The following is a 20,538-nucleotide window of genomic DNA, read 5'->3' as shown; positions in this document are numbered from 1 at the left end:
CCAGAGCCCAGCAGTCGTATTTATAGACTGCTGAATCAGGGTCTAGCTCCAGAAGTTATCCGATCACCACTATAAAAACAGGGAAAACAGACTGACAAAGACAGCTGGGAAAATACTCAGTACTCAACACTCAGCACTCAACTGGTCATTACATGACCCTGGCCCAGGAGGCATTTTTCTGCCATGGAGTGTCACTGCACATGTACAGAGGTTTTGTTACATAAACAGAATTAGAAATCAGCAAAAAGAATTATATAAAAAGTCAAAAGATCATTATATATGTATAAAATCTCTGACCATAAAATAGAAGTTTAGAAGTAAATGGAAGTTTAGAAGTAAATGAAGAATAGAAGTAAGTGCACAGTAAACATTTACACAAATATTCTTCTTCTCAGTTAGACTGCCAGCAAGTGTCAAATATAATTGGCAGGTAAGATGATGTTACAGAATACATGTTTCATATCTCAATTTATTCAAAAGGACCAATCTTCTGTTCAAATTCTGCAATAATGACTTTATTCTTGTCTTAAAATATACCAATATATTTTATATTTAACATCCTACAAATTTGGAGTTTAGCTTATTCATCAAATAATTCAAAGGAAATCTCTTTCTCACATACAAGCACACTACATTCTTACTCAATGCAAGTCCTCATATACTCATAACATACCTATAACAAGTCATGTAACTCTTGCCAAACTGTGCATGTTGACAGCTCAGGTAATTGGCTGTGCGTTTTATTTATATATATATATATATATATATATATATATATATATATATATATATATATATATAATGTATGTATGTATGTATGTATATGTGCAGTACTGTGTATACAGCGTAGCGTAGCAGGTGACAGATTTATTAGTGGGACTCATTCAACTGTGGAGGAAGTGTTTTTCTAAGGCAAACACTCATGAATGACTAAGTTTCTGAAACTAAACATACTGCTCCTAATAAGTAACAGAGCAATAATAAAAATGCCTGAAACATAGTGAGTAAACAGGAAGTCTATGCCCTTTAAAATAATTTAGGCTATATGTTATATGCTGAAAAATACAGAACCCTAACCCTAACCCTAACCCTTCATTGTATTTTAGATTTCAGCACTTAAAACATTCTAGCATAATGCCTTCTACTTTATATCGCTTTTGGAAAAATCCCTGAGCAATCATTCACATGCTCATAACAGTCAAAACAAATGCAAATGAAATAATCTTATCTTCATTGTACATACTGTACATACTGCATTTTTTTTTTTTGGCTTTTAACAATGAGTAGAATTCAAGGTGTGAGTATTGCCATGTTTACATCAAATGTCCACTTGTGTGTTTCTCTTTAATGTTACACAGCTTTGAGAGAAATGGATAAAATTTAAAATTTAGGCTTTACAAACACCTAAGACTCTTTGAATATGTGCATATGCATTCCCCTTTAACTGTAAAGGATATGCAGAGCTGACTGAAAAATTTCAGTGGCTGCAGCTATCATGCATTGATCAGTAGAGTGGGTTCCAATTGAGTGTCCCAATGGAGATAAGCGTCTGACATGTGCTGGAAGACAACCACACCATCTCCACCAGACTGTAATGGAGGAATCCCAAAGCGAAGCCGCATCCGACATCTGTAAGGTGGTGGCGGCCCAGCAGCACACGGGACATGCCCATCAGCACAGCCCAGAGCACCAAAAGAATGCGCAGTGGGACAGCAAGCACCAAGTGTGCTAACAAGAACTTTGACACCATGGCTGCCCGGCTCGCGTGGGCTGCTGGAAAGGAATAGACGTCCATGACCAGGTAGTCAAGGAAACTGGGTGGCATTTCCCAGGGTCCTTTGCGCTTCACTAGCTTTTGCATGCCTGCCACAGTCATCACATCCAACAGAAGAGCTGCAATTAAAAGAATAAGTTTCCTATTTATTTAAAAATTAAAATACAAATGTGGTTACACTTTCATTAATTATAACTCCCTTTCTCCATGTTGTCTTTCTATTTATACACACACACACACACACACACACACACACACACACACTTCAGAATGCGTACATTTCATACTTCACGTATGGTATGGTCAGATCAGGGTTGTACAAATCGATTATCTGATATTAAGGTAACGCTAACAAATTTTATACAGAATGTATTTTAATTATTATTTTTTTTATCATTTTAATACTGAAGGTAAAATCGATTAAAGAAATTGCACAGAAGGGAAACGAAAAAAAAAACATGGTCAAAACTCAACCATTTGGCGATATTTACATTGCAAACTCATTAGTGCAATAAGAAGAGGGGGGAGTCACATGGATATGTCGCTTAGACCGATCCCGCTACGTCATGTATCCCCTTATTCACTGACCTATAAACCTAACACCTCCAGCAGCTCTGAACGTAACAAACCTAACATAAGCTCACTTGATAGGACTCTCGGGTATAAACGGTGACCCTTTTTATAGGCTTCATCGTATATGTTAGATAATGCAGCTCCGAAACCGGTTATAGGGCTTCTGAATAATAGTTTATTATCGCCATCAGCAGTTCTTAATGATCGTTCGTCAAGGACGAAAACTCACCAAGCAGCAAATTAACCAAGACCTCCTGTCCCGCCAACGTGTTGCTTCTCGTGAGACACACGATTGTGCCGAAAATCCAAGGGATGCCATGGCCAGTGAGCGCGAGCAACTTAACCATAGAGCGCATGCTGCCCCAAGACGACGTCGTATGTGCACATACACCAAGTCGCTTAGACATACAGATATCTATAGCCAAAAGAGAGTTCATCGCTATTCCTTTGAATGACGGGTTAAGCTGCATGCAGTCTTCCTCCGGAAACTCTTTTCTTTCTTTATTATTTTCGACCGGCTCCTGCTGTGCATTTTCGCTGCTTTGGTGTTGATATTGCTGGTGTTTGTACGACGGCCTTCGAGCGTAACCACGAGCCTCAGCGGCAGGAGTCCTCAAAGGCTGGTGAAGGGACATGAACTCGGGTCTGTTCAGGACGTTGTTACGATCCCTCGCCCTGGATCGACTTTGGCTCGTAGGCATCTTGATCTTCTAAAGCCAACCCAGTATTTGTCTTATTTCTGTGTCCCTCTCTCCGCGGAGTGGCATATAAAACGGTCTACCATGTGTCCATTCTCAGATCTTGTATTGCCCTGTTGTAACTCTTCCGAGTTCTATTCCAGTTAGCCTATAAATAGACATACCAACTGACTGGCTTTATGAAATGTGTCCACATGGCTGTTTAAAGCTGTTCTCTCATCCAGTGTAACGTGCATAATATAAACACAAAAAAGGAAGAAAAATAGCAAACGCGCATGAACGCCTTTATTTACGTATTTGGTTAGTTATTCCCACCACACCTTTACGTTTCGTCAGCATCGATGGTTGTGGAGCATCCTGGCGCGGAATAAACGCTTTTCTTTTGGTATGCCGGACATTATTGATGGACGAGGGATATTTTGTCCATAATGACGTGATTAAAAAATTAATCAAGGCCAATTAATTTCGCGATATATTCTTACGCTATTTTCAGAACATTTGTAACATTTGGTCATATAGCTGTGAAAGGAATGTCCTACTTTGTATATCCTACCGTTCAGAAACGTGCATAAACTTGAATAAAAAACATTTATTTACTTTTAATTTTCCTATATTCTTCGGCAATTTTCTCGCCTACTGGCGCAATACTTTAAAGCCATAATTCTTTTTCATCGCCCTAAACTGCCGCTTCGGAACTACAATACCCAAGACGCTCGCAAGTAGGGAAGTCTAATTCTAAACTGCTTGCCGAGAAACAAAAAAATAAAAGCCAGCAGCTGAAGTGTTGCGTTATGCGCGGGGGAACCTGCCAAGGCTATAATAGGACAAGGGTGAAACAAACTTACCACGGACATTAAATTCCGCAGATATGACGGCGAACGAAAGAGAGCTCCATTGCCTTAAATCAGGAGACACTGTGTAGATGTCGAGTTTGGAATCATCTAAATGGATGTACATTGCAATACTGTTTTTTCTTCGCCATCTCCATGGACAGTTCAAGACGGAGATAAGCGAAATTCAGAGTGTTTCGCTTATTCTCTAGCGCGCACTTCTACCCTACTTGTAGTGTAATTGGTCGTTATGTCTTGTTACTGGACACTGTATAACAGGTGCTACATGGACATTTGCACGGCTTTTATTTATTATTTACTACAGGCACACGAGTTGATATCATCTTTCTAGTTTGATTAGGTTTTTGAAATAGTTGTATATACTGATAGCACAATTGACGTTTAGTAGAAATTCTTTAGACTTATATTCTTCGTACAGTAGTTTATCTAATCAGAGTTGATTGTAGAGTTCATTTCAGAGCCATGTTTTTGGGGGAAAGATGCTAACCCTGAAACTGCTAGATTTCTGTCCTGCACTGTTGCCAACACAACAGAAGTTTCATTGCTATGTATCTTAACTTTTTCCCCGGCAGGGTAGCCTACCTCATATTTGATGACCTCTAACCTTATGCTCTAGGTACTTGCACAAAAACACCTGTATGGATAAACAAATGGCGAACACTATATCTAAATGTATGTTTCCCAATAATATGAATGCTCCTTCATGACTGATGGGTACTAACAACTTTGAGCCTCACCACCATGGGGTGCATGCAGAGTGTGAGAGTGAAGCCGAACTTTTACGAAAACATCGCAGTCCTTCAACTGAACACTTCTATTGATTCAAACCCTACCGTCATTGATGAGTTATCTAGCGTGGTACTGAGGTACCGCACACCCTACTTCAGAGCCACTGCACGTGTGAAAGTGCCGCCAGTGGCCGGCAAAGAGATCTGGACTGTGGGCTGGATCCAGGCTTGCAACCAAATGGATTTCTTCAATTACTATGGCGAGCAAGGAGTGTGAGTATAAAAAGTGTCACAGTTATAATGAACAATTTAAGCTGTTTACCAAATGTGAACAGTGCCCAGTAGAGGAAGCGTTTAAAATATCTTGGGACAGTACAGTGTCTCTACTAATATATCAAAGTGAAAAACTCATATGTTAGAAAATAGAGGTTTTAAGTAACGGTTAGTTAATAAGATTCTGTATACATTGGCTGTTCTGTCCTTCCCAGTGGGATTTAAAAAGCAGAGAGCTTCAAGGTACTTACGCAAGATTGGTTACTCAGGATGTTAGTGATGTTTATGCTCTAGTTTCCTGAGATTGTTTCCTTAATGGCATAGAAGTTGAACACACCCCAAGTAGGACAAAAAGTATGTCTTTTCAAGCAGCAGTAAATAAGGAAATATCCTTGTTTTTGTTCTACCAAATACACTCATTCATCGTTTTCTTGATAATCAGATGGGCTTTCACAATAGTTGACCTTTGACCAAATGTCCCAGTATTTCCTGTATGTGTATTCATGCACGATGACGCCCATATTTAGGGCTCTACACTTATTATATTTTTACAATCATCACATGTGATATGTTTATATATACTGGATTATTCAAGTATGGTTATTAGAGACATTGGCTCTGCCAGCTACTATAAGGCAAGCTATTCAAGCACAAAGAACAATTGATGAGGAAATGTGTGCCTTAAGGAGAGGTGCAGATGGTTTCCTTTTAGTGTTTCTATTCACTTAAGAACCCCTTACCTCTGTAGATCAAGCTGGGAGCTCCCCGAGTTGAAAAATGGACATATCCAGGCCATAAGTGACTCAGATGGTGTGAACTACCCATGGTACGGCTGCACCACTGAGATGTATACCATAGTGGGGCCAACCAACAGGAGCACCACGCTCATGGTCAGCATGAACGACAACTTCAGCCCCAGTGTAACATGGAGCATCCCCACGGGCACCCTCAGTAGCCCCCCACTCCTCAGTTCTATCCGGAGAGACCAGCGATTCACCACCTGGCTGGTAGCCATGAACGAGTCCACGGCTGAAATGGTGCTTCTAAGAACCATCCGCTGGAAGATGCAGCTCGCAATTGATGTGGACCCACAAAAGCCTTTAGGACAGAGGACCCGACTGCTGGAGCCTCTCACTCAGGAACAGCCTGAGGTGCTGACGAAGAATGAACCCATCCCACCCAATGCCTTGGTTAAACCTAATGCCAATGGTGCCCAGATGCTAATTTGGAGGCCTGCAAGTGGGGAGTCTGTCATAGTCATCCCATCCAAATACTGATTTAGATTATTTGGGGGGTGGGGGCAGGGGGATGGTAATTTATGAAGAAAGCCATGAACTGAATTAAAGAGCTCTTGATGGTTTCACAATTGAAAAGTCATAGATTCTAAAATGTAAAGGAATATTTCTGTCTGATTTCCAAACTTTCAAAGTCTTTTTTTTAAAATGTATACTGTATGTTTATTAATATTTTGGATATACAACAGAACATGAAGGTTTGTGGCATTAGACACACCTCACTCTGCACTGATGTTTAACCTTTTGTTCAGTAATGTGGAATTTCATATGACGAGCTTTTTAATGTTCAGTCTACAGTGGTGTGATTGCATTTCAAATATTTTTGCAATACAAGTGGCCTAAGCTTTGCAAGATGAAAAGATGCTACCTCTTATGTTTCATTTATATGAAAGGAAAATGAATATTTGAGGCAATATGAGGTCATTTGTTGAGTTTCTCTGTTTTGGTGAGGATCTTAAAAATATACTCAGGTTAGTACCAAATGGTATCCTTTCTGAGTTTAGTACAGACTTGCAAAAGAACACCTTTCAGGTACTTCACATTAATTTTGTAGGCCTTTAGAATATTCGTATGGATAAATTCATTAAAGGGGAATTGAAATTTTATACTGCTCCTTTTCCTCGTTTAATTTTTCACCCAGTTTGGAAATTATTTCCAACATTGTCCTAAATATATGGAAAAAAAAAATGTATTTGTGATTTGATTTAAACATCAGATTTTAGGTTAAAGGAAAAAAAAAAAGTTGACAAATCTTGACATGACGTAAATATAGAAAGCTAAAAATGAAGCGTTCTTCATTTACTTTTTAGGCTTCAAAGTCTCCTGGAACTATTGAACACGTGTCAATAACATATTCTACCACAATAAATGTCAAATACTTGTTTATGTCTGCAGCATGTTCTCTGTAAGATCATGTTTAGTCCTGTGCTCATGAATCACACTATACCTGTGTCTGTGGTGGCAGGATAAAAGTGTGGTCTCAGTGGGGACTGACTGACCTGATTCCAAAATACTTATGGCTGTCCCAATTTTCACTCTAAAGAATTCTTTTAAATTGGTCTTGTGGTGTTAGAAAGCGGAGGATGTTTGGTCACCATCTCCATTTTTTCATTGGTTAAACCAGACATGCCTAAGATCAAAACATAAACAAGTAGGGCAGTCACTACAAATCGCATGGAATTCATTCCACATACTAAATGCATGTAAAACTTAAGATTTTGAGAAAGAATATTATTGCACATGTGCTCAATAAAAATATGTGCTCACTTTAAAAATATAGATATTTTACTAAAAGCACTTGTGCTGCCTGACCTAGACACCAATATTTATAGTGTATAGTGTCTAGGCTTTTTTAGGATTGAATACATAGACAAATGTTATACTACACACATTTTTTTTAATGCTGGAAAGGTCAGTGCCAATGCAGTTTAACATGTTTAAATATTCCAGATCTTGCAAAAAAAAAAAAAAACTTCCTTAGTATATCTTTAAGATGGAATGGCTTATTGAGAGAAATTATATAAAATTCAGACTACCTCAAAGAGCACTGAATTCATTGTGATTGTACAGTCTATTGTCAATTTTATGCCTTTAACACAAAAATATTTTGACATATATGTTCTTAACAAAATTGAACAAGAATAGGAGGAACTTTCTTCAGGAAAGCAAAGAAGAGCACTTGGTTTAGTTGCCCAAGGTTATGTAAATGCTGAGATGACCTGTTGAATTATAGATGAGGGTAGCAATTCTTTGTGTCCTTGCACTGTAACTGCTTTGCACCCACCTCCTCTCACTCTCTCTCTCTTTCTGTGTGTGTGGGTAGTGCTGTCACTCTGTTGTTAGACTAAGACTAACCTTGATACACAACTTGATAGTAACTGTTTGCTAAAATGCCAGTAACTCACATGAACTTTTTGGAACATTTTAATGCACTGATGATCCCAGAGTGGAAGAAGCAGTATGTTTCTTATGAGGTAAGCTGTCATTTAGCTGTCCTGACATTCATATATTAAACTATTTTTGTGAATGTGTATGCAGGGGTGTTGGGCGATAATCAAGCAAGTGTTAGAATTTTTGGTTGCTTATGTATATAATTTTATTTTCATAAGCATGGTAAATAACCATACATAATTTGTTTAGGACTTGAATGATATGCTTTCCAAGGAAGACAAACAAGACATCTTGCATGATAGTAAGCAATATTAATGAATGCACCATATCACAAAACATGAACTGGTTTTGCATACAGTATGATGCTCTCATTATAATAATAATAATAATTTGCAGTGAATTGTTCTAAATAAATACAAAAATGGGATGGCCTGAAAGAATACTTTTAGTGCACAGTGTTTTAAGTCAGTGACCCCTGAATTAGAGGCTATGTCATGTTCTCTGTTTTGTTAACAAAGCTTATAAAGCAATTTATGGTGCTTATACATAATGCTTACAATCTCATAAATAATTATCAGTGTAATAGAACACCTCATATAATTTTTCACTGCATAACATTCCCACAATACAGAAGGTTATATTGGACAAATGAATGATTAATAAGCTTACACAATTAATATCATCCTCTCATTTAGAGAATAACTCATATATTCAGGTTTGTGGTTGATGAAACATTGTTTTACAGTGTTGTAATTCTTGCTCCATTAAGTATAGTGATTGACTACAATAATATTCTTATTTGCTAAAGACTACAGTTATCAAAACCAGTCAAACCTAGTGTGTAAGGAGTTCTTCGCAACATGTGACAAAGAGCTGATGAAGGTGAATCTTTTCTGTTCAGGTAGGCTACAAGGAGACCTATAGCAACTAAACACTTTAGTTCTTATTTGGCCTTTTGATGTTTTGGAAACAACAATTTAAGAGAGTGTAATGAGCATTATCTATCTTTGCTCAGAAAAGCTATCAGAGGCATGTGAGAAGATGGCCTCATTTGGAATCATTGCTCATGATGGTTCAGTACCAGGGCTGGTAGGAGGATATGTCATAGTCCACTCAGAGGCACAGAGACACATGAACAGGAAAAAGACTGAACTACGTAAACTCAAAATGGCTGTTGGAGAACTATATCTGAGTCTGGCCTTTCTCCAAAGCTACCAGGTGGACATGACCTCTCTAAACGCTTGTCTGCTCTGTTGACTGATGAAGCTTAACTATAATAAGAACAAGTTCTTGCTAATACCTTTACTTTTTTGACCACAGGAACTGAACTACAAATGTTTCTGTAAGATCACCAAGAAGTATGATGCTATGTTTGCATCTCAGCATGGTTCACAGTGGAGAGATGAAAGACTGGACACCTCTTTCCTATATACAGTGAAGAGCCACTGTGAGCAAATGATGTTTAGACTGGAGGTGAGAACATATGAGTTGGCTTTTCCCCAAGTTTTAATAAAAGAGTATTTGCTGTGTATTTACTTTTCCATGGTTCCTATGAATTTACCTCCGTAGACATTCATGCTTCAGCTTGAGGGTGGCAACCAACAGAAAGCTATGAGAAGGCTTGAAGTCCCACAAAGGGGAATAGAACAAGTAAGGGTTAGATGATCTTTTAGTATGATATTATGAATACTAAATATGCAACATCATAAACTGGTATTAAATAAGCTTTAATGTCATTGCCCAGATGTCCTCTGGGCCTCTAAAACTATTCAGTTTAAAATGGACCTCACTTTAATTTATCTGTGTTTTTGACAAGACATTTTGCAATGTATCGACAGATCAAATCTGTTTAAATGGGATGATAGAGAAATAGTTCCTATTAGTTCCTATTAAAAATGTTCCTATTAATAGTTCCTATTAAAAATTAGTTCCTATTAATAGTTCCTATTAAAAATGTTTATGATTAAATGATTAAATAAAGACCATATATATTCTTTAATGCAAAGACAGTTGGACAGTGGATAACTTTTCGGATCGGTGTCTCCTGTGGTCTCACGGTTGCCCTGCTAGCATTTATTGCTATTAAAGGTTGGTTGGACTGTGTTTATTCTCCACTTTGTCCTATATTAACAGCATGCTGTTATATAGGATTTCATTTACAAAATCACATACTTTTGTATTCTCAACCCTGAATAAATCCTAATCCTCATCTACATGTATAAGTGTTGAATGAACCAGACCTAGACCATCTGAAGCCCCTGATTCAGCTCTACAGAGGAAGCTTTCTGCTGATTGAGTTCCTTCTCCTCATGGGCCTAAACATATATTGCTGGCGGAAATCTGGAATCAATCATGTCCTCATCTTCGAGCTGGGCCCCAGACATCATTTATCACATCATCACATTTTTGAGGTGACGAGCCTGATGTCATAAAATCCGTGCCACGTCCGGTCTCATCATTCCAGCGCATTAACGTCGGTCTGAGCTTGTGTGTGTTCTTGTTCTTTTGTTTCTGTGTATGCGCTGTAGGTGGCAGGACACCTGGCTGTATGCTGGTGTGCTAGCGTGCTGGCCTGTCTACACCCGTTTCTCCTGTCAATCCCACAGCAGCTTCACCCCCTTTTCTTCCACGTTCTTCTGCTGCTCCTGCTGTTAAACCCCACTGCTGCTTGTCATGCTCAGTCTCGTCGATGGCTCCTAGCTGTGATGGTAATGTATGACATTCTAGATCTCACTCCAGAGCTTTGGTTTCAGTGCTAAGAAATTATATCAATATACCATGTATCCAAAAATGAACTGCAAATATGCTACTCTCAACAGAGAAGATATTTCGAATGTGTATATCACCCTATAGCACTACTCCTACACTTCTTCATCTTCAGTGTAAGGTCCTGACTGCACCTTTCCAGCCCACTGGCTTTGCAGAGTGCTGGCTAGCAGACCAGCTCAACAGTCTGAGTCCTCTGATACTGAGCTTGTGGGACCTGCTGGGCTTCTACATCTCAAAGATAAACTGGGTAGACCTGCAGCCTGGTGGCTCTCTGTACAGAGGTGCGAGAACCCCTGACCCTTCCAACCCAAACCTCTGCATGCTGTTCTGGGTTGAGCCATGAAATCATTTCTTAAGACACAGCAACTAATGAAAGAAATTATGCAAAACATCACAAAGCCTGAGTGAAGAGCTTTTTAAAAATGTCACGAAATTTCTTGACACTTCAACGAAAGAACTTGCAAATCCATGGAGTAATATGTCAAATTTTTTTTCTATCTTCTTTTGAACAATTCAAACTAGGGGCTTTGAATTGGAACTAGGCGCACAGTTTCAGTCCCTCCTTACTTAATGTACTGACAGATTTCTGTCTCTGTTTGTGTCTTCGTGTGTGCTCCAGAGAGCATGGACTGGGAGAGGCACAGTAAAGTAGCCACATGTCTACTTCAGTGTTTCCCTCCATGGCTGAGGTTTGCTCAGTGCGTCAGGCACTTCTGGAGCAGTGGACACTCCATCCACCTTCTAAACGCTGGCAAATACTCCACTGTCTTTCTCATGGTCACCTTCGCAGGTCTCTACAATACAGCAAGAGGTAATCACAACTGTTATGCCAAACAGAATGTTATCACTTCTATCTGAGTCATTACCACATGAAAAACCTAAATGTGAGTCATTAATGCTTCAACCTAATGTAATATTGCAGTACAATATATAATAGTTGCCATACAATCATTATATGTGTGTTTAGAGAGGACGGGACAGATGAACTGAGAGGTGATATGTGTGTGTTTAGAGAGTGCTGGTCTGGCCACGGAGGTGAGTGTGTATCTGTACCTGTGGGCCATGGCCACGTGTATCAGTGTGGTAGTGACTGTGAGCTGGGACCTAAGGATGGACTGGGGACTGCTCAGGGGAAACGGCCTTCTGAAGGAACAGCTAGTGTACTCACGAGAGGTAGGATACCCAAACATGGGCAGTGGTAACTCAGTGGTTAAGGTATGCGACTAGTAATCAGAAGGTTGCCAGGTCAAGCTCCACTGCTGCCAAGTTGCCACTGTTGGGTATGTATGAGAATGCTATTACTGGGAGGGATTTATATAGATAGCAGTAAATCAAAGGATATAAGGATATAAGCTAAAATATGATTTTAAATGGTCGTTTGCCCAGATACATTCAAGTACTCGAATAATGTTAAACTTAATCCCTGTTTCACATCCTGTCTATTTTTTTTTTTTCCTGGTTATACTGTAGTATTTTCTACACACTGTCTTTAGGATTTGGGTCTCTTTCAGGTGTATTACTATGCAGCTATGTTAGCAGATGTGCTACTGCGGCTCTCCTGGGCTATAAATATCCTCCTGGCTCAGATGAAGGACTCAGATGCTGCTTCTGTTAGTTCTCTGCTGGCTCCTCTGGAGGTCCTCAGGTTAGCTTTACTTTACAGAGGTAAAAAACATACTAAGGCTATTGAAACTTCTCAGAGTATTGGAGGAATAGTTTGGCCTAAAATCTAATATACACAATTTAACTCATACTCTCAATTGGTATCGGATTTTGATTTACTAGTTTTGTATGTGATTACCTTTAATACCATTTTATAACTGCAGAGAGCAGAGCAGAATTGTTTTATTGGACTTTTCCTTCTTTCCGCAGGCGTTCTATCTGGAACCTCTTTCGTCTAGAAAATGAACACCTGCGAAATTGTGAGCAGTGTCGAGCTGTGCGAGACTTTGATTTTCTCGTCATGCAGGAAAACTCAGAACAGTAACTCCCAGAGCAGCCAGTATCCCAGAATGAGACAGCTAATGATCAGCAAAAAAAAAATAGCACCTCACAGCATAATCCAACTTGTTTACCATTCACATATCTATGGTAATCATCTGGCCTCATAAATATTGGCCTCACCGTAATAGAAAATACTTGGTAACATGGTAGAAAAAACATTAAAAAAATGTTTTGTGAAAGTTGAGGAGACCAGCTCATTAATAGGGAACCCAAAGGTGGTGTCATCTCTGTGTTTGTAAAGAGATGTTATCTGAAAATGAAAGATGTGTTTGCATGTAAATTAATAATAATAATAAACAAGTGATAAATGATAAATAGGTCATTTGACCTACCAGCACCTAATATGTTTCAGTTATATTAGACTGTCATTTTTAGCATTTTGTTTATCACTTAGCACATATTTATCTATGATTTTGCTGATCTGTAAATATTGTGTATTATGTAAAAAGCAAAAGCAGTGTTCCTCAAAATAATATTTTCCTTTATTTCACTTCTAAAGCCATTAGTATTTCATTTTTCAGACCAGCTGAACTGCAAAAACTGCAGATGTATCAAAAATTCTGGGTTATGGTGTCCAGATGGAAAGATGAGGAAAAAAGAGACCATAACATCAAAATGGCTTCACCAGATTTATTTAAAGAACTCATCTGACAGCAGCAATTTTTATGATGATTGAACCATTATTGATTCACAAAAAGTAATTAACTGGGAATAAATAAATTTTAAAAAACTGAAAAAACAGCAGGATGACAGTAAACAGAATGATCAGTCCACGAAACATTCAGCTCATCATTCAAGCCTTGAGCAACACCAATAATGAAAATGAACCTCTTTCTCCCCTCCTCCTTAGTGATCGTGCCAGTCTGCTGTCTTTGCAGAGGAAAGGAAGCATTCTCATAGACTTTGGTGATGGTCATGGTAGCATTAACTCATTAAGGCTTATCTCTTTCTTGTATCCTTCTTCTTGTCTGCTTAAAAAAACAACCCATCCTTATACGCCGTATGATCTCTGTAAGCCCACCTCGGGAGCCAATCAGTTTTCTAATCAATATGTTTATCATTTTGGCCAAAGACGCATATGTCATGCATTTCCTGATCTCCCGCTGAAGTTAACATGCATGATATTCTGCTCTTCTGAAAGTAACGCGATCTTGTCATGTGCTCATGCTGAGCAGGTACAATCATATTTATGTTGCTTGTTTTACCAAACCTACTCATTCAGCAACTTAGCATACAGAGAGAAGGGAACCCAATCATGTGTTAAACTGATTGCTTACACACTTTAAATATTCACTAGTCATACACACATTAGGTCATGAAGAGGCAACAGAACTGATCATGCGAAATTAAATCAGGCAATCATGTATGCATGAATGGAAACAGAATAAAAGAATAATAAACATTTTTTAAAAAGATCAGGACTACTCTCTTATGGCATTATCTGATCTGTAAATATATACTTCATTTTTGTTGCAAGGAGCAATACCAGTATAAGGAGCAATACCAATATGTCCCTCAAAATAATACTTTCCTTTATTTCACTTCTAAAACCGTCAGTATTTCAATTTTCCAGACCAGCTGACTCGCAAAACCCAGGCAAGCATGTACTATACAGCAGCTTCAGTCTGAGCGAATGGGTGGCAGTGGGGGGGTGGGTGGGTGTGTGTGTGTGTGGGGCAAAAAAAGCATGGGAGGAGAAAGTAAGAGCCCAGCCTTTCTCGCTCCAGAGGACTGTTGTTCTCTGTTCTGCTTCCTACTCTGTGTTCAAGTCAGCAGTCCCACACTGGGCTCTTTCCCAGTAAAGCAGCTCTCTGCTCTTCTCCTCCTCCTGCTACAGTCCAGCAGGATAACTTTGATAGCTAAAGCATGTGTGTTGGGTTAATGAACAGGTGTTTGTTATCCTTTGCTTGTTTGACTTTTTTCTTACCATGCAGAGGTCTGTGAACGTTTATATGGTCTGTGTAGTTCTGAGTAATCAGTAAAATGCTGAGCATCACATGCATAATTACCCACACTGTAGGATGCCAGCGTGAGTGTGTGCAAATGTGTGTGTGTGTGTGTGTGTGTGTGTGTGTGTGTGTGCGCACGCGTACGTGTAAGAGAACGAGAGTAACATACTTATGATAAATGGCTGCTTAATCTCTTACAACTCTTTGCAAATTGATGTATTTGGCTTTGAAGTTTGTTGCTCTATCCAGGATAACTGTTGCATGTCCATCATCCCCCATCGTGCAGCGTTTTGACATGTTGTTTAGATGGCACAAGCCATGTAATGAGCGCCAGTGGTCCTTTACCCGGTCAAACAGTAGTACAGGTTCGAGTCGTGTGAAGAAGAGGCACTCACTGCTCTTCCACCAGGGGTCTCTCTCCACTTAGCTCCTCTTGAGGGGTCTTGGGGCTGCCGGCTGGCCCTTCCCCGTCTGCCCTCTTGCTGGCTGGGTTGAGTGCGAGCACAGTCCCTGCCCTCTCTGAGCTCTCCTGGTGCCTCGCTGGCGCATCCTCCGAGTCGTCCCCGGCCCGCGCTCGCAGCGGGTCGGCTTTGCCCGCCTCTGTGCCGGCCCGATCCTCTGTGCTGGCACCGGGGAAGTTAGTGCCGTTCCTCAGTGTCTCTCTGCAGTCTCCATAGAGGTGCTGCTCCAGTGTCAGGTTAGACTGGGCCAAGTGCTTGAATTCAGCCTCGAAGGGGAAGGCAGGGCTGGGTTGAGCGGCGGCGTCCACCTGGCCCAGAACCACGGAGCCGCGGTACACCTCGATGGCCTCAGGAAGCATGGACTTGATCTTGGGAAGCCAACGCTTGCGGACCCGGCGGGCATTGGTGCACATGTCTGCGGCGATCACGTTCATCTCACTCTCCTTGAAGTTTGGGGCAAAGTTCTGACAGTAGACTTTAGAGAACAGAGAGAGAGAAGGAAAGAAGAAAGCAGAACCTAAATATGAATACTGTAATGTAGACTGTATGCAACACACAAAAATCATGAATTTCCAACTTTGGCATTAATTCACAAATCAAATCTTAAAACATGCTCACTCTGCATTTAATTGAATCCTGGGATGTAAGCAAGATAAATGTATCGGAATTTTCAGGAAATCATTAGATTAATGGAAGACAGAAGCCAACTCACGCTTGACTGTGTTCAGTATGCGGCTATCCAGGGGTTTGCGATTTGGATCACAGTTAGATGAGCGGATGCCTGTCCCGCAGCTGTCTGCCAATGTGTTCCTACAGTCGTCATACCACAGTCAGCCACAGGGTGGCAGCCTCACTGAACATTTCCACAACAGCGTTCAATGCATGCCCTACACCAACTGTTTGAAAGTCTAATTTACAAACATGGCACACGGCACTCTATTTAACAACAACAACAACAACAAAAAAAAAATCTCAGAATGGTTTCAAAGGTAGTTATGTAAGCATTCCTCTGTGCCTATATGCTTTACATGGAAGACCTGGCACTCTACAGACCTGTCAAAAAAAGCAGCGAGCAGGCGGCGAAGCAGGACTTTGTGCTTGACCCCAGCACACAAGTGGCAATTCATCAGCTGCCCCCGTGTCATAAACACACCAGATCCTTTCACGACAGCAACAACAGAGAAACAATGAGAGGCTGCCCTGCCGAGAATGCCGTTATAAAAGTGTGCTGTCTCGTTGCGGCTTGAGCAGCTTTTTCTGAGGTAAGACACGTAGGCGCGCCGCGGCCTTACCTGCGATGAGCTCCAGCCTCTCTCCTGGATCGCCCTCTGTGTACAGGGCAGGGTGGCAGCGGTAACCAATCTGGCTGATCAGTCCGGCAGGCAGAGCTTCTCTGTCACCTCCGAGCAGCACGCCAAAGCGGCTCTCCAGGGAAGGAGGCAGGGAGGACACCTCCATTTTCTCATGCACTAGGAGGAGAAGGGGAGACACACACAAAAGAAAAGGTGTCAGAGTGGTGTTTAATCCAAAATGCTCAGATAAATTCCGCCGCGAGACCTCGTGCGCGGTGACATTTACTGCCATAGAGAGCGGCCGAGACACCGTAGATCTTCCCGCCGGCAAGGTTGTCATACGAGTCATCTTCGAAGTCCTCCTCCTCGTTCTGATGGGACGTGGGACTGTCCGTGGTGGGCAGGCTGGAAGCCCCAGGGCTGGAGTGGTCCCTGGAGGTGTGCTCGAAAGGATGAAGCGCGCTCAGCGTACCGTTTGCCGTCCCTCCACCGCCGCTCGTGTAGAAGAGCGCGCTCCCCCGTGAAGACCTGCCCCTCAGTCCCTTACCGTCATCCTCGGCTTGCTTGAGCTCCCCGCTCTGAGCGCACACTGGGGTCTCCAGCCTCTCCTCCTTTATTTTGCAAACGGCCGTGGGCTGGTCGCCTAGCAACAGGGAGGAGTTGTTATTGTTGTTTCCACCACCGCCACTGTTGTTCGGGCTGGGGGGGTCGTCCACGGCGGATGTCTGCGAGTCGCAGAACGGCGCGCTCGCTTTGAACATCAGGTCCATGCCGCGCTCCACGATGTTCTGGATCTGCAGGTAACCCGCCGTGTACATGACCATGAGCTGGTCGCTGGCTGTCACCGTCATGCGGCCCGTGTAGCAGAAAGAGAGGATCTGCTGGAAGCACGATGGAGCCACAGACGAGGGCAGCTCGAACAGTGCCTGGCTACTGTCGCTGAAGAGGTCACGGAAGTAGAGGCTGCTGGCGGCCAGCACGGCACGGTGGGCCTTGAAGGCCTGCCCATTGACCATGATGGCCACGTCACAGTGCTGGCCCAGCAGCCGCTGCTCGTTCAGGCTGTCCAGCACCACGCTGCCAAAGTTGGGGATCTCCATATGCAGCAGCTGAGACATTGCACTGGCTTCAGATCTCCACACGACGGAGAGAGGGGACATTCCCAGTGGGCATCTGAAAGAGCGTGAGACATTCTATATCAGGAGGAACGAAAAATAAATATGGAATGCACAGCGCAGAAATGCTCAACCAGATTTACTCCAAGAACCTTAGCTGACAGTTCTTTTAATAAATTTGCCAACTGAAGTGTGCACGATTCACAAATATTGACTTAAAAAACAATAAAAACAAACATAGCAGGATAACAGCGAGAAGAAATCTAAAAAATATTTGGATCAAACCAATCTTCATTTCAGCAACACTTTAAAGGAAAATCAGCACACTTTCTCCTTTCTTCCTCTGTCTGTCCAAGTGGATGGAAACATCTCACAGAGTTTCAACATGGAGGAACTACTGCCTTCTGTCTTCCTTTCTTCAAACGTCTTCTTCTGTTGTCAAAGAAAGACCCATCCTTATGCCACAGCTGCCCTTAGGGATCCAATCAATCTTCTCAGTCAAATCCATGTATGTCTTTTCTGACCTACTGCTAATGCTAACAGTTCTCTCTCCATGGTACCTACGACTCAAGGCCACCTTGTAGACGTCTTGATCTGGGATCATGCAACGTCTTGATCTGGGATCATGCAACGTCTTGATCTGGGATCATGCTGATTATGTTTGTTCAAAGCTATGGCCTGTCATGTTGTCTGAGGCCTCTCTTACCACAGTTTTGTACAAAAAGAGAATCATATGTTAAACTAATATAAACTAATACAAGTTGTTACAAACCTGAGCTATTCACTGTTCATGCACATCTTAGCTTATGAAGAAAGTACAGAGCTAATCATGCAAATTACAATTGCAAAAATCATAAATGCACACACAGAAGCAGACTAATTCTAACATAAGAAAAGGTCAGGACTTCTGTCTTCTAAGAGGACAGTCCACACATAAGAATATCACTGCACAGGGCAAAGAGAAAAAAGTTGCAGCTTCAAGAACAAACAGCAGGAATCGACCTTGTTCCCAAAAGTAAGAACTTAGTGTGATGACTAGCGTTCTCAATTGTAGAAAACAGAAAGGAAACCTTGAGGAGAAATACTGCACTGTAACTCCCCTACCAAATGCCTTACTCTCCCTTCTAGCATTAGCACAGTCTACATGTTTGGTAACTCTGAATAAGCTTGTCAAGAGTATTCAGAAGACACAGCGAACTGACCACAAACTGACCCATTAACCCTGCCCCCCCCCCCTCCCCACCACCATCCCACTACCTGACCTCTACAGCAGGATCCTCCTTGATGGGAGAGAGAAGGCAGACGAGCTCCTCACATTAGCTCAGCAGAACGAAGGAGAGCGAGAGAGAGCGAGAGAGAGGGGGAGAGAGAGAGGGAGAGAGAGAGAGAGAGAGAGAGAGAGAGAGAGAGAGAGAGAGAGAGAGAGAGAGATGTGTCTCAATCCGTCCTCTCCTCCCTACACAGGACTTCCTAGCAAGAGGGAAGGCGAGCGTCTGCGTGCAATCGATGCACCATCTACTGTATGTCACAGGGAGGGAGCAAGAAGCTATAGGCACAGACACAGAGACGGGGGAGAGAGTGGGGAGGGAGACTGAGCGAAAGTCATTTAAGGACACATGGAGAGCGAGCGAGTGAGAGAGAGAGAGAGAGAGAGAGAGAGAGAGAGAGAGAGAGAGAGAGAGAGAGAGAGAGAGAGAAAGAACAGAGAGAGAGAGGCTGATGCGGATAATTGCCCTGCAGAGTAAATGCGTGCATGTGAGATAGAGACAAAAGACAGGCAAAGAGGCGAGCGATGGCTCACTTTTATTAGAGCATCAAAAGATAAGGGAGGAAGGGAGGAATGGAGAATTCACCTCATGTCAACCTTCTCGCCGAGACTGAAACACGCGCAGTCACATAATCCATCAGGAGCTGTCTCTCTCTCTCTCTCTCTTACCCAACCCTACACCCCTCCACACCCCCATGCTCAGCTCTGCGCGGCAGGATTATTTACATTAAGGGCAGACAAATGGAGTGTGCTGGGAGAGCAACTCTGCAATGCAGTCCCTGTCACAGGCTGGCATGCTCAGTACAGAGTCTGCATACCCAATCAGATGTGCCGGCATGGCATCAGACAGATACTCCTCCGATAGCAGCCAGACGGGGAAGGGGAAAAAATAAAAACCCACAACCAAGTACACTCCAGCTCCAAACTGCCTCTGCCGTCCTGTCTTTAGCTATGATTACAGAAGGACGGCTTTTTTGTCATGATCAGGACCACTGCAGTGTGAGGCATGCTATATGGAGCACATGGAGGGGTGGGGGGGGGGGGGGGGGGTGTTGTAAAGAAGCATCGCTCAGCACAGAGGATGTGAAGAGGAGGGGGATTGAAAGGCACTTGGGCTCTGCCTTTGACTCATTGCCTTTTAAGGCTAATACGTCGACACAGCATGAGTCAGCACTATTTAACAGAAGCGTGAAAACAGTTATATTCTAGTTATGTGTCTAACATAAGAACGTGTGTGTTGGGGGGGGGGGGGGGAATTAATTAAATAATGTATGTCAGACATACGCCCTTGTAAATACTGCAAGAGCTGAGCTCACCCAACTCCTCTTTTGAAAAGCTGTGAAACTGTGTCAGCCAAAGGAAAAGAAAACAGCAAAGCTGGGCTACAACAGAAGCTAGGCACCATGAACCACGGTCAGATATGCACATTTAACTACATTCCAGTCCGTCTTCACTTTATGCATCGATCATTCCTCAGAAACAGTCACGAACTTTCACAAAATCAATAAATCTTTGCCTCACTGGGTCAAAGACAAAGCCTGAAGTGCTTGAACACAGACATTTATTTCACCCTTGAACAGAGTGCGCTGGAATCCACAT

At 42.0% G+C, this 20,538-nt stretch overlaps 4 protein-coding genes across 4 annotated transcripts; 2 read left to right on the top strand and 2 right to left on the bottom strand.

Moving 5' to 3' along the window:
- Positions 1–1,267: 1,267 nt before the first annotated feature.
- plpp7a (phospholipid phosphatase 7a (inactive)) lies at positions 1,268–3,286 on the bottom strand. Its single transcript, XM_027003075.2, has 2 exons — positions 2,577–3,286; positions 1,268–1,893 (listed from the first exon to the last, which is right to left on the bottom strand). Exons 1-2 carry the CDS (start codon positions 3,046–3,048, stop codon positions 1,505–1,507), a joined length of 861 nt encoding a protein of 286 aa, XP_026858876.1. The 5' UTR covers positions 3,049–3,286; the 3' UTR covers positions 1,268–1,504.
- Positions 3,287–3,795: 509 nt separating this feature from the next.
- Positions 3,796–6,797, top strand: fam78aa (family with sequence similarity 78 member Aa). Its single transcript, XM_027003080.2, has 2 exons — positions 3,796–4,897; positions 5,646–6,797. The coding sequence occupies exons 1-2, from the start codon at positions 4,638–4,640 to the stop codon at positions 6,172–6,174; spliced, it is 789 nt and encodes a 262-aa protein (XP_026858881.2). The 5' UTR covers positions 3,796–4,637; the 3' UTR covers positions 6,175–6,797.
- A 1,284-nt stretch (positions 6,798–8,081) lies between these two features.
- On the top strand, positions 8,082–12,838 carry LOC113573029 (xenotropic and polytropic retrovirus receptor 1 homolog). The gene is made up of 14 exons (XM_027003035.2): positions 8,082–8,165; positions 8,332–8,383; positions 8,891–8,983; positions 9,098–9,300; positions 9,403–9,555; positions 9,652–9,732; positions 10,089–10,170; positions 10,306–10,493; positions 10,611–10,790; positions 10,964–11,132; positions 11,471–11,662; positions 11,864–12,024; positions 12,363–12,496; positions 12,724–12,838. The coding sequence occupies exons 1-14, from the start codon at positions 8,082–8,084 to the stop codon at positions 12,836–12,838; spliced, it is 1,887 nt and encodes a 628-aa protein (XP_026858836.2).
- A 633-nt stretch (positions 12,839–13,471) lies between these two features.
- LOC113573045 (nucleus accumbens-associated protein 2) lies at positions 13,472–19,229 on the bottom strand. Its single transcript, XM_035529610.1, has 6 exons — positions 18,935–19,229; positions 16,844–17,730; positions 16,558–16,734; positions 16,319–16,424; positions 15,978–16,075; positions 13,472–15,740 (listed from the first exon to the last, which is right to left on the bottom strand). The coding sequence occupies exons 2-6, from the start codon at positions 17,715–17,717 to the stop codon at positions 15,196–15,198; spliced, it is 1,800 nt and encodes a 599-aa protein (XP_035385503.1). The 5' UTR covers positions 17,718–17,730; positions 18,935–19,229; the 3' UTR covers positions 13,472–15,195.
- Positions 19,230–20,538: the final 1,309 nt, after the last annotated feature.

Source organism: Electrophorus electricus, chromosome 9, assembly GCF_013358815.1.
Source record: "Electrophorus electricus isolate fEleEle1 chromosome 9, fEleEle1.pri, whole genome shotgun sequence".
Classification (NCBI taxonomy): domain Eukaryota; kingdom Metazoa; phylum Chordata; class Actinopteri; order Gymnotiformes; family Gymnotidae; genus Electrophorus; species Electrophorus electricus.
This window is presented reverse-complemented; position numbering and strand designations above follow the sequence as displayed.

What these genes read in the sequence shown, in the direction of transcription:
- LOC113573045 (XM_035529610.1), bottom strand. Translation starts at nt 17,717, where the DNA reads ATGTCCCCTCTCTCCGTCGTGTGGAGATCTGAAGCCAGTGCAATGTCT. An exon ending in CTCGGCCGCTCTCTATGGCA is followed by an intron (nt 16,735 to 16,843) that starts GTAAATGTCACC and finishes TTCTCCTCCTAG; the next exon opens with TGCATGAGAAAATGGAGGTG. An exon ending in CATACTGAACACAGTCAAGC is followed by an intron (nt 15,741 to 15,977) that starts GTGAGTTGGCTT and finishes TGTTCTCTAAAG; the next exon opens with TCTACTGTCAGAACTTTGCC.
- plpp7a (XM_027003075.2), bottom strand. Translation starts at nt 3,048, where the DNA reads ATGCCTACGAGCCAAAGTCGATCCAGGGCGAGGGATCGTAACAACGTC. An exon ending in CTTGGTTAATTTGCTGCTTG is followed by an intron (nt 1,894 to 2,576) that starts GTGAGTTTTCGT and finishes TTTTAATTGCAG; the next exon opens with CTCTTCTGTTGGATGTGATG.
- fam78aa (XM_027003080.2), top strand. Translation starts at nt 4,638, where the DNA reads ATGGGGTGCATGCAGAGTGTGAGAGTGAAGCCGAACTTTTACGAAAAC. An exon ending in TACTATGGCGAGCAAGGAGT is followed by an intron (nt 4,898 to 5,645) that starts GTGAGTATAAAA and finishes TTACCTCTGTAG; the next exon opens with ATCAAGCTGGGAGCTCCCCG.
- LOC113573029 (XM_027003035.2), top strand. Translation starts at nt 8,082, where the DNA reads ATGCCAGTAACTCACATGAACTTTTTGGAACATTTTAATGCACTGATG. An exon ending in ACAAGACATCTTGCATGATA is followed by an intron (nt 8,384 to 8,890) that starts GTAAGCAATATT and finishes TATTTGCTAAAG; the next exon opens with ACTACAGTTATCAAAACCAG. An exon ending in CACATCATCACATTTTTGAG is followed by an intron (nt 10,494 to 10,610) that starts GTGACGAGCCTG and finishes TATGCGCTGTAG; the next exon opens with GTGGCAGGACACCTGGCTGT.